The sequence below is a fragment of the Cyprinodon tularosa genome, unplaced genomic scaffold (assembly GCF_016077235.1).
Source record: "Cyprinodon tularosa strain WSP-4 unplaced genomic scaffold, ASM1607723v1 ctg15, whole genome shotgun sequence".
Lineage (NCBI taxonomy): Eukaryota > Metazoa > Chordata > Actinopteri > Cyprinodontiformes > Cyprinodontidae > Cyprinodon > Cyprinodon tularosa.
In genome coordinates, this window is record NW_024038331.1 from 949,465 (window position 1) to 966,113 (window position 16,649).

General features: G+C 38.0%; 2 protein-coding genes across 3 annotated transcripts; both read left to right on the forward strand.

Annotated features, from left to right (window-relative positions):
* The first annotated feature begins 497 nt into the window (after positions 1 to 497).
* s100a11 (S100 calcium binding protein A11) lies at positions 498 to 3,246 on the forward strand. Its single transcript, XM_038279436.1, has 3 exons — positions 498 to 656; positions 747 to 886; positions 2,942 to 3,246. Exons 2-3 carry the CDS (start codon positions 758 to 760, stop codon positions 3,071 to 3,073), a joined length of 261 nt encoding a protein of 86 aa, XP_038135364.1. The 5' UTR covers positions 498 to 656; positions 747 to 757; the 3' UTR covers positions 3,074 to 3,246.
* Positions 3,247 to 7,667: 4,421 nt separating this feature from the next.
* Positions 7,668 to 16,225, forward strand: s100u (S100 calcium binding protein U). Of its 2 annotated transcripts, none has more exons than XM_038279305.1 (3): positions 7,668 to 7,826; positions 11,845 to 11,975; positions 12,233 to 16,225. In XM_038279305.1, the coding sequence occupies exons 2-3, from the start codon at positions 11,856 to 11,858 to the stop codon at positions 12,752 to 12,754; spliced, it is 642 nt and encodes a 213-aa protein (XP_038135233.1). In that variant the 5' UTR covers positions 7,668 to 7,826; positions 11,845 to 11,855; the 3' UTR covers positions 12,755 to 16,225. The 2 variants fall into 2 exon arrangements, with proteins under 2 accessions (XP_038135233.1, XP_038135234.1); XM_038279306.1 differs by lacking the exon at positions 7,668 to 7,826 and adding an exon at positions 8,497 to 8,521.
* The last annotated feature ends 424 nt before the right edge of the window (positions 16,226 to 16,649 follow it).

The following is a 16,649-nucleotide window of genomic DNA, read 5'->3' on the forward strand; positions in this document are numbered from 1 at the left end:
AGCTGATATGCTGATGAACGAGAACCAGTCGGTCATTACGAAAGAGCAGACGGAGCCTGACATTCTCTGAATTCTACAACCAGCCAGATCAGAGGTGTTTCAGCAGAGATCTGTGCTCCCCCTGTGATGGTCTCTGATGTTAACAATCTGAATATAGATTAACGGGTCTGTGCAGCAAAAACACACAAAAAGGCATGATTCATGGCTGAACTTTGAGTATTTGCAGTTGGGATTCAGACAACAGAGGGTGTGTTTTAACCCCTGGTACCTTCATTTGAGTCATGTTTTGTATAAACTAATTACTGCTTAGAAATGCATGATTCAGTCAGTTGATTGGATTCGCCTGATGCTATCTCTGAATCCCTCACTCTGCAGAGCGACTCAAGCAGTGTTTTGTCCAGTCGTCAGTACTAGCTGTGACCTTTAGTAGGTCAGAGTGGCAGTTTTTTTTCTTCCTTTTTTTCTGTTTTTGATGTCATGGAAATCAGACAGCGATGAGGGCAGCCTGCAGGGCAGGAGGGGAGTGATGAGGAGGTGTTTTCTGCTGATGTGTGCACCAGTGATGGAGATGAAGCACGTATATTTAGAGGAGATGGGCAGGGATGAAGAGGAAAGGATCTCCTGCAGCTTGACACACTGAGTCTAACCCCATTAAGGTAACACTTCAGCTGCTGATTGCAGTTCTCTATCTGCTTTTATACGTATGCATCCTCAGTTTTGACTGATTTTTTAAATTTTATTTGCAGTAAAAGCGACCATGGAAGCTGCCATCACCACCATTGTCAGCCAGTTCAAGATGTACGCTGGGAATGAAGGATCCTCCACCACGCTGAGTAAAGATGAGTTCCATAAGCTGGTGACCTCCCAACTTCCCAACTTTGTCAAGGTTTGTCTCTTTAATTGTCGATATTGTCTCTCTTAGCTTATTTTTGATGTTTTCATTGATATTAGACAATTGTTGAAGGCTTTTTATATTTTTCAAAAACAACGGTCAATGTAGGTGTTGAGCAGTTCTTCCATTATGTCTACATCATGGGAATCATCAGGAAATCTGAAACCAGTGATACCAATATAAGTTTGAACCAAAAACCTTTTACCTGCATGGTTTTCTCATTATAGGTTTTTTGGGGGATTTGTCTGTGTTTAACAACATATTTAGTTAGTAATTTCAATGCAATAAAAAATCTGAAACATAGTTATTACAATCTTTTTATTATAATATAGAACCTATTCCTAACATTCAACTGATTTCCAAGTGTTGTAGGTGTTTGGCCACCTCCTGCTGACATATTATTATAGTTAGAGGTTCACTGATCTTATAAATTTGAATTGCTTTTTTTCTCCAGGTCAGGCTTAAGATGCAACTAACAACTTAGAGCACATTCTAAAAACCTTTAAAAGAAATTCTGCACAGGTTTAGGGATCTTTAATCCACATAGGGTCCATATTACACAGACGGGTCAGAATATAAGCCTACATTACTCGTAATATCTAGATGTTCCTTAGCAAAGTGACCGCTGCCATAAGCAGTCAACTAGCCTCTGGTGTAATTGATCATTTACAGTGGTTACCACTGATCTGGATTCAAAGTAAATACTGTAGTCTATCAGGAAATCCAGGGAACATCCCAGGAGTCTAATTTTTAAGGGCGACAGTGGTGTCTGGTGCAGCAGTTTGCCCTGCAATTGGCTCTATGCACAACTCCACCACTTCCTGAACTTCAGGAGGCTCCTTTGTTTCCTGTCTTTCATGATTGGATGCACTGATTAATCCAAGTGTGTATGACCTATGTAACTGGCCAGACACACCTGGATTAATCAGTCCGTCCAGTAATGAAAGACAGGAAACAAAGGAGCTACCTTAAATTCAGGAAGTAGTGGAGCTGTGCATAAAGCCCATTGGAGGGTTGACGTTTTGAGTGCCAGCTCCGGCTTTCAGTGTCCTTGTGTCCTTGGGCAGCACACTTCACCTGCATTGCCCACTGATGGTGGTCAGAGGGCCCGCTTCTGTCAGTGAGCCCCAGGGCAGCTGTGGCTACAATGTATTTTGCCATCATCAGTGTGTGAGCATGTGAGTGAATGCGTGAATGCATGAATGTAGTGTGAAGCGCTTTGGTCAAGACTCCTGACTTGAAAAAGTGCTATATAAGTACTTGCCATTTGCCATTTCCCTGCTTTCAGCACCCATTCTGGTAAACTGGGAATTATTGCTCTGTTATAACAGCTAGTGTTGGAACAAATTTCCAAACATCTAGTTGTTGATCTGATATGAAGCTGTTCCCCTGTTTGTTTTATACCATTCCTTTTTTAACTTATATTAGTACCATATAAGAAAAATATCCCATTTTAATTTCGCCCAAAAAGTAAAATATTTGTTTTACTAGACAACAAATCTTTATTTACTCTGTGTGTTAAGTTGAACAGCTCTAAGCTCTGGAGCTTAAATGTGTTGGTTTTGGATTCTGGGCTCAGTGGCGCTGGCGGTCCAGCAGTTGGTAGTTCCTGAGTCCAAACCAATGAAGTTTCTTCAGAGAGAAATTGTTAAAGGGCATAGATGTTTTTAGCCCATTTTGGGGAGTGCTGAATCTAATAGCAAGCTTGTTGATGCAAATAAAAACTGACACTATGATGTAAGTTACTACATATTAGTGGTGGTTTTACGCATTTATATATATTTGAGTACAGTAATAGAATATGTGACCCTGTGTGGATTATGGAAAATGCACACAAAAAAAGAAATACAAACTTTAGCACCACATTCATGTTTTTAACAATCTCTATTTGTGTCACAGAGGAAATACATGTTTAAATGCATTAATATAAACCAACAATTAATGACATCCATAAAAAATTGGTTATAAATGGGACAGAAAGTAGGCAGTCTGTGCTGCACCTCCCACTGGTCCAACATTGATCTGTGTCTAATCTGTGATCCCCCACAGAACGCCAGCGACCCCGGGACGATCGACCAGCTCATGAGCTCCATAGACGAAAACAACGATGGGGAGCTGACGTTCTCTGAGTTCTGGCAGCTGATTGGAAAACTAGCAGGCAAACAGGGGGGCTTCAACTAGTAGACCCAAACCCAACTGGCTGCTTTTCATTCCTGCCATCCGGCATACTGCATGCCATCTGAGTTCTTCTTATCTCTGTGCCAGTGCAACATGTGTAACTGCATAGTTAACCATTTGTTCAATGGGAGGAACTTTGAATTAAAGGCTCTATTGTTTTAAACCCTGAACCACCAGCTTTGAGTCTGCTGTCATTCATTCACCACATTTTATGATTTGCAGCGACATCTAAGCTGCAGTGAGATACAGCCTTGATTTAAGAGATTATAATCTTGAAAGGATTGCTGCTGCACTGTCCTGCACTCTTAATACTCAAAAGGGCTCCATAAAACTGCTTGTTCTAGCTTGATAATACATCGGTAAAGACGGGGACATGTAGGCCAAATACTTCCTATTGTGTAATTTTAGCATAAACTTCAATGTCTAGCCGGAGATATGTGGGCGGGAATGCTCACCTGCTGTTTTATCGCCTGTAGGCCTGTTTTAATTTGTTGTCGACCTGCCTGTGATTGTGTGCCTTTTTCAAACGGATAGGTAAATGTGACCTTTGTATCCAAATTACACCCCCCTCCTTGTGTTAAGGTGCAGGTGTGGGAGGGGCAGACTACAGCCAAATGAGTCAGAGAAACGGATGAAGTCAGAACGTCTGTTTTTTTGCAGCTAGGAGCTTTTGCAGATAAGCTCATGGGTAACCCCGCCTCACTCACTGAGGTAAAATCAGGAGATGTAAATCTTTTACATGGTTGTAAAAGAATTTGCCGAGATGGCTGTAGGAAATATGCTTTGTTTGTTCCATTCACTTATGATAAAAATCAGGGTTCAGCTGAATCGTATGTCCTCTTTAGTATCATGCAAAACAACGGTTAGAAATCTACTGAATACAAAAAAACAAAGAAAAACATATTCATTCACCTTGAACTTTTCCATATCTTGTCACATTACAACCATAAACTTTATGTTTTTTATTGGGATTTTATGATCGACTTACACTAAACAAGTAATTATTAGAAAGAGAAAGTAAAGCATAGATTTTTGGGGAGGGAGGGGGTCAATGATAAAAATGTAAGAGTTGTGGCTTGCAGGTACATTTAGCTCCCAAGAGCAGCTACTTCCTACCACCTTTTTCTATTAAAGCTCCACCTTGGGCGGATCTACAATCAAGTTTAGGTCTGGACTTTAACTGGGCTATTAAGAATGAATCCAAACCTTCTAAAGTATATCTTAATCCATGTGTAAGTTGTTGACCTTTTGTAGGCTCAAACACTATTTATTCCAGGATATCACTGATATTTAGCTCCAACCGTCTTCCTTTCAACTCTTAACAGCTTCTCTCTCCCTGTTCCTGCTCCACAGCTTCATACTCTGTCATGTCTTGCCATAGAGATGATAAATTTAGACTGAGCTTAATTTAATTTTGCACCACACAGAGCATTTAGAATTAAGTTCAAGTTTGGTCTCAACATCAACGCCCAGCTGATATTTCAATCCTAGATGGAGTCACAGTCAAACCAAAACAGAACAGATGAAACAGAGAGAGCATAAAGAGTGGAACTATAATAAATGTTATAAAATGGGAGAATAGAAATGCATGAAGCAGAAAGATGAATAGTGGTTCCTATGTCCTCCAGCAACCAAAACGTATAGCAGCATATGGACAAAGTGTAAATAGGTTGTCTTATAGCTTTTATTCAACAAACCTCATGCGATTGTTTTCATAAAATACAAGTATTCCCAGGCTTCTCAGTGGCACAGTGGGTAGCACTGCTGCCTTGCTGCAAGAGGGTTCTGGGTTTGATTCCCAGCCCGGGGTCTTTCTGCATGGAGTTTGCATGTTCTCCCTGAGCATGCGAGGGTTCTCTCCGGGTACACTGGCTTCCTCCCACAGTCCAGAAACATGACTATTGACTTGTCTAAATTCTCCTTAGGTGTGAGTGTGTGTGTGAATGGTTGTTTGTCTCTGTGTTGCCCTGCGATGGACTGGTGACCTGTCCAGGGTCGCCAGTCCATCGCCTCTCGCCCATTGACTCAGCATTGACTGCTGGAGATAGGCACCAGCACCCCTCGCGACCCCACTCGGGACAAGTGTGTCAGATGAAGGATGGATGGATGGACAGGTATTCCCCACCTGAGCTATGGTTTCTGCAACTCCCCATGGGTCTCTTGGTAACTTTGCTGATTAATGCTCTCCTTGTCCAGCCTAGAAGCCTGTCCATTAGACAGGCTGGACAGGTATCAGGAACCAGGAAGGTTTAATAATACAGAATTTGTCCACAGCTGTTAATCTTACAGGATTTGTTTTAAATAAACAAATCAATCAGATATTGCTGTAAACCTTGCGTGCTTTCATGGGAAATTTAAAAACAACCACTTTATTGCTATTTTTGGGTTAAAGCAAAAGAAAAGCGAAAACCTATAGAAAAAGATCATGTAAACCTTTTTTTTATGGAAAATGCCTTATTTATGGAAAAGAATTACATTTAGGGTAAGGAAAAAGTTTAAGAAAAAAAACAGCATTCTTTTTTTGTGCTTTTTCATTTTTTTCTGCATAGTGGTTGACTTATCTGGTTGACCTGATTTAAAAGTTCTCAAAACTCATTCATATTCTTTATTATTTGTATTTGCATAGTGTAGAACATTGTTTCTTTTTTTTTCTTTTTTTTGTATGGTTGTAATTAGTGTTGCGCCGATGCTATTTTTTGACCCTGATATGGGTACACGATACCCATATCAGGGTGTATCAGCCGATACCGATAGCATACTGATACCATCTGTTTGAGATTTATGTGTGTGTGTGTGTGTATGTATGAAGACTTGCATACTACTTGGATGTAAAATAATCACCATCATGGCTTTGTCAAGCTGCTGCCTTCCTTTTTGAAGCAGGAAAAAGACAAATACAAAGTGAATCCAGTAGAACTTTTAATTGCCTACCTGGAATGGGTGACAACAGTTGAATAAACTGTTGTCACCCATAGGCACCAGAACCTCAGGGTCAATCTACACTGTTCCAACAGGAAAATTAACGAGTAAAACATCCATATTTTCTAAATAAAGACTGCCTATAATTTCCTATAGCCTTTGCTAACAAATAGAACAAATTTAAACGTCCGTGCTTTCGAAATAAAAGGTATAGTGGATAAAATTCTTTCAGTTTTGAGATCTGGAGCGTAAATCTTTTCCATCGTCATTACTTACCTACTTGTATTAATAAACATTCTGCATAAAATTGATATTTACAAGCACAAACATCTAAATAAATTGATACGTTTTTATTAAAATTGTTATTTATCTATGATTTCACTGAAGACTCCCAGATGACTTGCAGAGACGAATTTTCTCTTTAACCCATATAACACAAAATCTAGTTCTGAAACGAGCATGAATTCTGTATTTATCATCTTTGATGTTAGTATATTGATGTGTATAATTTAACACAAAAAAATTTAATGTTTTGAATATTCCACTTGAGAGTATCACTGATGCCACCATCTGTATTAGAGGGAGAAAATGGTACAGGAGTGGCCAATGGTTGGATAAGGCAAGGCAAGGCAAATGTATTTGTATAGCACAATTCAGTACAAAGACAATGCAAAGTGCTTTACATGATTAAAATATAGGAAAATAAAACAGAATTAAAGCAAGCAGGAAAAAAAATTGCAGAAACAAAAAAGAAAATAAGAAAGTTGAACTAATGATGTTTCAGTTGAACTGTTTAAGTAGAACAGTGAAAGGCAATCCTAAAAAATGTGTTTTTAGTCTTGATTTAAAGGAACTCAGGCTTTCCAAATTTTTTACAGTTTTCTGGAAGTTTGTTCCAGATAAGTGGAGCATAGGAACTAAATACTGCTTCTCTAAGTTTAGTTCTGGTTCTAGGTATGCAGAGCAGGCTGGAGCCAGGAGACCTGAGTGGTCTGGAGGGTTGATACACTGATAGCAAGTCTGTGATGTATTTTGGTACTAAGCCATTCAGAGATTTATAAACTAATAGAAGTATTTTAAAGTCTATTCTCTGAGATACAGGGAGCCAGTGTAAGGACTTTAGATAAGGGTGGCCATGGCCACCCCTGGCCCCCCATCTAGCTCCGCCCCTGTCTATCATATAAAACCCAAATAAAGTGTGTGGTTACAACGTGACAAAATATGGGATAGAAGTGGTGGGAATACTTTGGCAAGCCGTCGTACACAGCATTTGATTTAATCAACAAAATGAAAATGAAAAAAGGAATATTTGCATTAAGATGGACTACTACAATAAAAATATTAAGACTTATTTTTGTTGCAATGTTTATTTAATAAGCGACACTAAATCCTTGGTTTAGAATCTGGATGAAGTCATTCCAGTCGCCCTGTCTCTATGTCCCAGCAGATGAATCTGTTCCAAAGCCACAGAATGAGAGAATCACGCATGACGTGAAACAGCTGGCCCATCAGCTAACCATGAACTTCAAACAAATTCATAATAAAAATAAAAAATTTAAGTATTTTCTTGTACTTCTCCCCCTTTCTCTCCTTGTAATGGTCGCTGTTGTACTCCTCTCCCTCTCCAGGTACACGCCCTTTGACTTGTGAAGGGGGAGAAAACTTTTAAGGACAGGGGAAAAAAGAGCCCAAATCACGGAAGAGCCTCTGCAGTCTTACTAGTTTGGCAAGTCAGCAGGACTCAAAGCAGCGCAGAATTAAAAAAGGCGGAGAAGAGGAGCGAAAGGCACTTTTGCGCACATTTCACACACTTCTCTTATCCCGCGGACGATCAACGGTAAGTTTTGGCTGTTATTCCTTTGGTTCCTTCTTATTATCTCCTGTTTGGAAGCAGCTTTTTTTTTTTCTTTTCTTTTTCTTTTTTTCTCTTGCCACGTTTCGATCCCTGCTTGTCTGACTACAGGACGAGTTCACAGGCTGCTATCCTACAAAGTTTGGGCGCTCAAGTTGCGCGTTTTTAGCAAACTACTTCATTTGTGTTTGCTTTTTACTTCCATATTCGCTTATTTACAAATCAACTTCCAGTTCAGATAATGTGTTGTGATATAAACTTTAAGTCACCAGATGCAAACAGCGTATCCAGGTGACAGAATGACGGGATCTGAGCATAACGCAACCTGCGCAATTGTGCGTAAAACCGCAGTTCTCATTGCAAACAGCCTATTTCTCACGTTTTCTTTGCAGAAGACCGACCTGGCAGTTTCCATCTGGTATAAGTAGCTCCTTTCTCTGAAGTTTAAATCTTTTTTTTCTTTGTAGCTTTTAAATCAATCCGGTCTGGGTGGCAGATAGCGATTCTTCCCGCTGTTTATAGCCGCAGCCTGACTTGTTCCTCTGTTAATAATTCACGCCACACCAGCGGTAGTACTGTCATTACTTTGCGCACGTACCGTATCATGTTTACCCATTTTTGAAACGCAACACCCAATCCCCCCCTTTGGGGCTCTGTAGGGAAACGGGAAACCTTTGGTTGTAGGTATCTGTATTTAATTATTTGGTTTTGTTGTTTTTGTTTTGGAAAGGCGAATATTTTTTATTTTTAGAAAGTCAAAATCATTTATTAGTTTAATATTTGCCTTAGTGTCTGAATCTATTGTTAATGTTGAATTTGGTGAAATGCACAGCAGTGTTAGAATAAGGATATTGTGTACTCAGGGCTGCAAAGGGTGTGTCAGGCAGAGGAAGAAGTCCCCTAAAGTCCCAGCTGAACTGGATGTTTGGATTAAACTGCCACTGTGACAAACTTCTTTTCATCCAAAGTGTAAAATACACCTTTGATACAGTATTTGGTGGATCTTGATATATTTAAAGTGGGAGATTCTCACTCTGCATGCTGGTACATATCATGCTTTTTAAAATCCTCACAACTAATATAGAGTTTAGTGACCGGGATGTTAAAGCTTCTAGAGGAAGGGAATTTATATATAAGTGATAGAAGTAAATCATAAGGAATATTCCACAAAGATATCCCAGCTACATTGCATACCTCTCTCAAAAGGCAAATTGTTATAAAAAAAAAAAAAATTATTTAAAAAAGTTGCTGTTTCTATTTGATATTTATACATATTGCTGTTTAGATGTTGTTTTGATTTTTGTAAATAATCCTTAACTTTCATATAGTAGCATTAAGCTTATTAACTGATTACAGTGGAGGATCCTGGTTGGAGCCTTCCTATAATGTTAAAGTGCCTCATATATGCCCAGGAGCAGAATTCTATCATCTTTATAGATATTTAAACAAGTTTGTAAAATTTAAGGCCAGACTGACTCTTTGTTTAAGTTTTGGTTTTCATTTTTTTCTTTCTTTTTAAATGGCTAATTTATCTTTAATTTTGTGTTTTCAAGAACCAATATATCAAACAACAGCTGATATATGTTGGATCGTTCGTTTCTATCCACATTAGCCACTTTTTCCTCTTTCTTTTTGCCACCATCACAATGTCTTCATCTAACCACAACTTGGCTTAAAGGCCAATATCAATTTCAGGTGTGTGGATAAAAGAAAACATGAAAGTCAATCTAAAAGACCCCAAAATACTTAATAGGCTCTAATTTAATAGCAAATTGTGGCATCTAAGGATTTAGCCGCATCTACCACATCAATATTGAAAAATGGTTTTACATATACAGTGTACCTATAATCCAGATAAAAATAAAGAATAAAAAAAACTCTTTAGGAAAGACACATTTCCATTTTATTGTAAGCACAACCATTTTAATAGACTCCCTTCTCCCATATCTATTAAATTTATTTTGAAAAGCTGTACTCTCAACCCCACCTCTGCAACAAAAGCTTAAAAACTTAACTGAAAAAAATAATTTATTGGTATTATCATGTAATTTTTGGGTTAACACTTGGACACTTTTAAAAGTGTTAAAATGGCTGCTGGTTGATGTGATGAATCTTGTATTAAAGCATTTTTTTAATACCTAGGAGAGGAAAGAGAAATGTTAGATTCAAGTAATTTTATAAGTGTAACGTCACTCCTGGTAATATTTAAGGTATTCTTTCCTAACTGCTCGTCTCTCTGCCTGACTTAGACTCCAGTAATGCAGATGTCATTATGCTGTCTATGGCACAAGACCCACTGCATCCTTATTAAAAGAATGAGTCAACATTCTCTCACCTCGCCATGTATTTTTTCTACAGCATTTGAATACTGAAACTGACTGCCCAGCATGTTTGCCCTAAATGAATGTCGCTTGGCTCCTTCGGGGCAAAGCTAGCTCAGAGGTAGCTTGTAAATTCCTGTCTTAGTGATCACCGCAGACAGAAATGAGTGGAATTCCAGCAAACATGTAATCCTTGCTGGTTTGTTACAGTTTGTGCAATGTGTGACCACTATCTGTGCATCTGTGAAATACTTGAAATCTTGTTGGAGTCAAAGTCGACAGGACTCTGTTATTTGTGCAGTTGCCTAACGTGTAGGAGCAAGCCGGTCTTTGCCTTCATGCAGCAGTTTCAGCACAGCATCTTGAGAGAGGCTGAGTACGTTGAGGGACAGACAGGTAAAGGAAGACAGAGCAGAGCGAAAGGGAGGCAGACTGAGAAGGGCAGAAATGGACTAGGTAATCCCTCAGGTAATCTGAGTCCTGGTTCCCTTGGTAGCTTCGGTAGATCAGATGACCTATCAAAGATCAGAACTTCCATTGTACATCTCGGCTCGTCTCTCAATCAGACTCCCTCTCACCTTTTCCACCTATCTCACGTCACTGTCCGTCCCAAACTGCAGTTCAAGAGTCCAACAACTGAAACAAAAAACTTTGTAGGGACGCGAGAGATCATCGGTATCAGTTTTCACAGAGCATGTAGCTGTCTGAAAAATATGAGTAAGTTCTCAATAATTAAGTGGATCTGGGGTTCTAAAAGATTTTAAATGAAATTGCCACCTTGGTATGCATAATATGGCAACAGAGAGAAATCACAACTGCAAAACTGTTGTGATTTGTCAAAGAAAAAACAGGAAAATAAATAAAAACTAACTTCCTATCAATTTGCACTTTGCTACTGACTGAAAGATGAGGAAGTAATTGTTTGGTAAAACTCAAGGTAGAAGTTGGAAGAAGTTCTCCTGTAGTTGAAATTCCAAATGAAAAATATGTTACTTGTATTTGGTTCATCATGAGAAACATCATCTTTGCACCTCTTAATATTAGGACATATTTAAATGATTCAGATACAAATAGCACGGTTGAAACTTTACTGAAAGAATTAGTTCTTGATGATAGTTTTTGTAAGACGGGTCATTGGCAACATTAGAAATCCCACTGGCTTTCAAACTGTAGCCCAGCTTATTTTGGTTTGATGTTAATCCTAAACTGGACCTAACATATAGCCAGAACGCCACAATGGTAGTTCAATTTCCTGGTTTAATGATGTCTGCTTTAGTTGTGAAAATATTTTACAGTAGAATTTCTGTTTTGAGAAGTTTCTGACTCAAAGCACTGTCCTTAAAGATATTGTTTTCTATGTTGGACCCTTTCAACAGCATCCACAGAGCAGCAAGGGAACTTCTGACCCAAAGTACATTCAAGAAAAATAGGTCACAGGCTTATAGATGCATTGGAGCTGCACTACTGAGTTATCAGTCTGATCATAAAACAATGTTTTAGTAGTAAAGGGTCAAATAAAAAGGCTATTTTAAACAGATTTTTTAGTAAAAATGCCAAAAATGTCTCAAAAAGTCAACATTTCTTTGTCTGTAGGTGTTTATTAACCTTCCATCGTTGGGACGGATCGATGGGCATCAGTCTGATTTGTTTTGCTAAGAGAATATGACTTCTTGTTTTCCCAGACAGGGGAATCATGGAGGGCGCCATCCAGGCAGTGGTGAAAACCTTCCTGAAATCAGCTAAAGGAAAAGATACTCTAGGAAAGAAAGAGTTCCAAAGCCTCGTCTCATCCCAGCTCGGCAACATCCTTACGGTTAGAGCAACCTTTATTGGATCCCCCTCAGTCTCTTTCAACCATTTATTATGTTACTACATTCCCAACCTAGATTTTGTGATACTCACTTGTACTTACTCAAATTGCATACATTCTGGTCAATTTTCTGTGTTGAAAGTAGTGCATAAATATTAGAAGCTTCTCCATGATATAATAACTTTATTTTATGTTGGTAAATCCCAAATGATGATTTATTTCACTTGACTGAGTTGTGGTTGTGTGTGTCCAACATCCAGGACACAGAGAGCAAGGAAGCAATCGACAATATGGGCAAGCAGCTAGACTCCGACAATGACGGCAAGGTTGGGTTTGAGGAGTACATGAAGCTAATAGGCTACCTGGCCTGCTCACTCAGCGAGCAGCGTGGGCGCAATAAAGAGGAAGCTGTAAAAAATGCTACTTCTGAACAAGTGGCACAAAGCTCCCCGGATAAAGCAGCAGAACAGCCCAAAGAGAATGCAGAGCCTAAAGAGGATGGAAAGCAAAAAGAAAACGAAGAAACAAAAGCAGACGTAGCAGCTGAGGCAAAGGTGGAGGCGAAAGTGGATGCGAACATGGATGGGAAGGTAGAAGCAAAGGCGGAGGGGGAAACAAAGCCTGAGGCAGCTGCAGTGGAAGCAGCAGCCTCAGTAGAGGCAGAGGTAAAGGCTACAGAGCCAGAGAAAGCCGAGGAAACGCCAAACGTGGATTCAACAGAGAAGTCGCCTGATGCTACTGAGGAGGAAGGAGCAGAGAAGACAAAAGAGGCATCTTCATAGGGGACAATCCACTCCTTCCCAAAAGTCACACTCCGAAAATAAATTCATCAGAGAACGTAACATTAATTCCAAAATAATTTGGAAAGCCACTATTTTTTATATGCATTTAAATACAATTATATATTAAACACTACAGAACACTATTCCATATACATGATTATGTACATTACGGTAGCTACTTTTAGTAATACTTTTACCACTATGTTTATATGTAAGATGTGCATCCCACTATATAGCACATTTACCTCATTATGATGGTATACAAAGACAGCATGCTGTTGTACACTAAATCGTGCATGCAGTATCCATGTGAAAGCTTCCCTGGAAAGTATGATTTTCCTGCACACTTGACTGAAGCAGCTTAACACACTATTGCAAACTAGAGGCCTTCCATCCGTGCTTTCTCTTTCTGGGTGTTTTTCACTTTCTCTCACTTCTACACTAACAACAAAGTCAAAACAAGTCCTTTGAAAACTTTGGCAATAACCCGTTGCCAGATAAATATGTCTTAAAAGAAATAATTTAGACGTTTTAGCAACTTGCTAGTCAAAACATAGATACAGGGAGCTCACTAAATGTTTGGATTTGTCAATCCCGGAATAAGAAATGATTTTTAAAGTTAAGAAGCACCCTAGAATATTAGAGATTACATTTTGTTCCCTGTTTCTATTTTACTCAATTTACAATTTTATTTTTAGGTTAATGATAGCAATAGCTGCTTTTCCGAATTTTACTAAGCTGACATTTACCATGATAATATATTTAGTCATTATCCAGCTTTGAAACATTCCTGTATTTTATGCACTTGGTTGTGTTTTGTAAATTGAATCTGCTTGGCAATAAATACAAATATATACAGACATTTATTTGCTAGCCTGTACATTTAGAGGAAGGTGGTAAGATATGAATTAGCTGCTTCCCTTTCTTTGTTAGTTTGGTACATTGTCATGTTATATTTGCATTTGAAAGCTAAAATCTTAAGAGGTTTTAAAATATTAACTGGAACATTCCCTAAAGTTAAAGATTTTCCCCAAACAACTTGGAAAACGTATTTCAAATCCAATATGGCTTCCACTCAAATAAGACATAATAAATCAAATGTAATTAACTGTTCCTATTGACTTCTGATCATTTTAATTCTTGCTTTGCTGTTAGTTGTAAATTAGATTAAATTAAATTGACCCTTCAAATGTTTATCTTCACTAACTTTGTCCTTGATTATTTAAAACATATTAAATTTCCCTAATAGTATAGTGTAAACTTTAGAGGCAAGCTAGATTTTAAATTTGTTAGCCAATAAGGTCAAAAGGCATTTTTACTTGAAAGTTGGAAATTTAGTGTTTAAAGTAAAAAAAAAAAAAAGTAGAAATCTTCTGATGTTAATACATAATAATGAATTTCTGAATCCAATATGGCTGCCACCTAAATAAATAAAATGATAGTCACTGCAATGATTAACATAGTTTCAGTTCTGTTGGTTTGAAGCCCATTAAATTGGCTTTGTAAGATTCCACTATTTTCTTTTGTTTGCTTGTTTTTGTTTTTTGTTTTTTTTATCAAGTTGATGGGGAAACCATTCCTCAATATTAATTCTAAATAAAACATATTCAGGTTAGCTTCTTTTTTTCTTGAAAATTGTTATTTTTTTATTAAACTTTAATCTTTAATCTGTCCAAATGTTCCTTTATTGTATGCACTTAAATCATGGTTTTTGTATGTCTTGAAATTGGTGCTGTGGCTTATTTCACAAAACAATAAACAAACTAATTTCATAAGTTCTACATACTTCCGCTGATCTTAATTGTTTTCTCATGGCCCTTTTTATTTCTTTCTCCTGTGAACTGATCTATCTCATTTTTCCCCCTTTGTCTGCAGAGTGTGTTCTCTGAACTGTTAGACGTGAACTGGGGACTGGAACGTTGGGTGTGACCTTTGACTAAATTATTAAGGCACTGTCAGGGAATCTACACCTAAAGGACCAATTAGGTCAAAAAGGGAGCCCAGAATAGTCCTGTGGGAGTGGGCTGGGGACTAGCAGGCCATATCAGCAAAGGTGCTCAAGCAACTTTATCCCCAGATTGGGTTTGGAAAAGGAAACCCTGTAACAAACCACAGATGACTCTAAAAACCCATCTTACTGGAAATGTTATTTTAATTAACGAGCTATAAATGCATTGGCGGTTCAAGAGTGACCTACTTATTGAAAATGCTAAAACCTCCTGACCTTCATCTGAACTGGTTGATAGTTGGAGTACCAGCTGCTTGTTCTTCCATTATGTTTTGCTGGTCACACCCTTGTGCATTTTAGACACCCTGTTTGTCCTGCAACTGGATCCTCGAGCATTAGGCATTAGGAAATTACTGGATTAGGCATTTCATGACTAACACACCCAGGGATGCAAACAATTGCATGAAAGTAATCCTGGATATGGAATTCCTCTCCATGCCTGTTGGCGGTTGTGCTGTTTTAATTATAGGAACAACACAGAGTGTATCTTAATGGATTTAACCAAATATCATTTTTGTGATTATTTTAACCACTATTAATTTTTCCCTCTTTATTACAATGAACTTTAAAATCTACAGCTAACCTATTGATGGAGCACTTTAGGGATTATTATAGTAAAATAGCGGCACCTTGTTCCTCATCAGAACTGACAGCACTTCACACTGCTGCCTTACAAAAATGGAAGAGATAAATACTGTAAAGGCAGATCATGTGATCACCCTGCTTCACTCAGACACTCCCATTGTAAATACTCTCATTTACACCTTCTCCATGCAGCCCACGGTGCACCATGCTTCCTGCATTAGCTGCCTCTTAATGGGCGTTTTAGATGGTCTTATTACTAGCTCTCTTTTTTAAATCTGATTTTTTTTAATGCATTTTTATTTTTGTTGAGACTAATGGTGTCATCAGTTTCCTAAACCACCTACGGCTCATATGGTCATGTTAAGGTACAGAACAGTAGTTTGCTGATTTGCACTATAAAAACCAGCTTAATATGAACATACTTTGATTGAACATCCCCTGGAAGATGATCTTTAGCCAATATTTTTCATTTAAAATGTGCCTTTTATGTTTATAAAGCTTGTCACAGCAAAAATCCACCCAACTCTAAATGATCTACTAAAACTGGAACACAATAGATACGCAGCAGGGAGTGTTCACATTGCCACACAGTAAATCACCTTCATTCTCAGAAACAGTAGATAAAGATCAAAGTTATTAAGCAGCGAACTGGAACAGCATAAAGTATTTGAATATATAAATGTGACTTTATGGCCGCTGGGCTCAAAATGTTTGTGATAGTGGGATGTTTCACAGGATGCCATGCAGGTACTTATCTGTTTATTTTCTAGAAATATGTCTTCACTGTTTATTATAAATATAAATACATAATGCTGTATCATTTTTGCTTATAATCTATGTACTGGCTAATATAGAATTAAACTGTGACAGTAACATTTTTTAATGTGTGGTGCTTTTTTCTTGCAAAGTTTCTTGCAAATGTTCTTGAACTATAACCTCAATCTTTAATTTGCTTTTGGCTGATTTTATGTAATAGTCCAACCCAAAGTAGTGCACAACAAGAAGTGGATAGAATAGGTAGTGTACTCACGTAAGAAATGGGCTACTTAAAGGAATGGCATGTAGCGGGGAGGAAGCTCCTGTGTGCATACAATGATCTTAAGGCCAAAATACATTTAAAAACATATCACTACTCTAAAATATCAATACTTATGTTAAAGTAACAGTGACAGTACTTGTGACAGTGAAATGACAATAAAAACGCTGGAAAATTTGTTAAGAAAGGTTATTTATGTAGTGAATATTTGTTATAAGTCAATTGTTATTTGATTTTATATCTTTAATATAATAAAAAACAAGCAC

Bases quoted from the DNA above. Each gene is read 5' to 3' on its own strand.
- s100a11 (XM_038279436.1), top strand. From the start codon at position 758: ATGGAAGCTGCCATCACCACCATTGTCAGCCAGTTCAAGATGTACGCT. The intron at 887-2,941 runs GTTTGTCTCTTT...GATCCCCCACAG, and splicing joins AACTTCCCAACTTTGTCAAG to AACGCCAGCGACCCCGGGAC.
- s100u (XM_038279305.1), top strand. From the start codon at position 11,856: ATGGAGGGCGCCATCCAGGCAGTGGTGAAAACCTTCCTGAAATCAGCT. The intron at 11,976-12,232 runs GTTAGAGCAACC...TCCAACATCCAG, and splicing joins AGCTCGGCAACATCCTTACG to GACACAGAGAGCAAGGAAGC.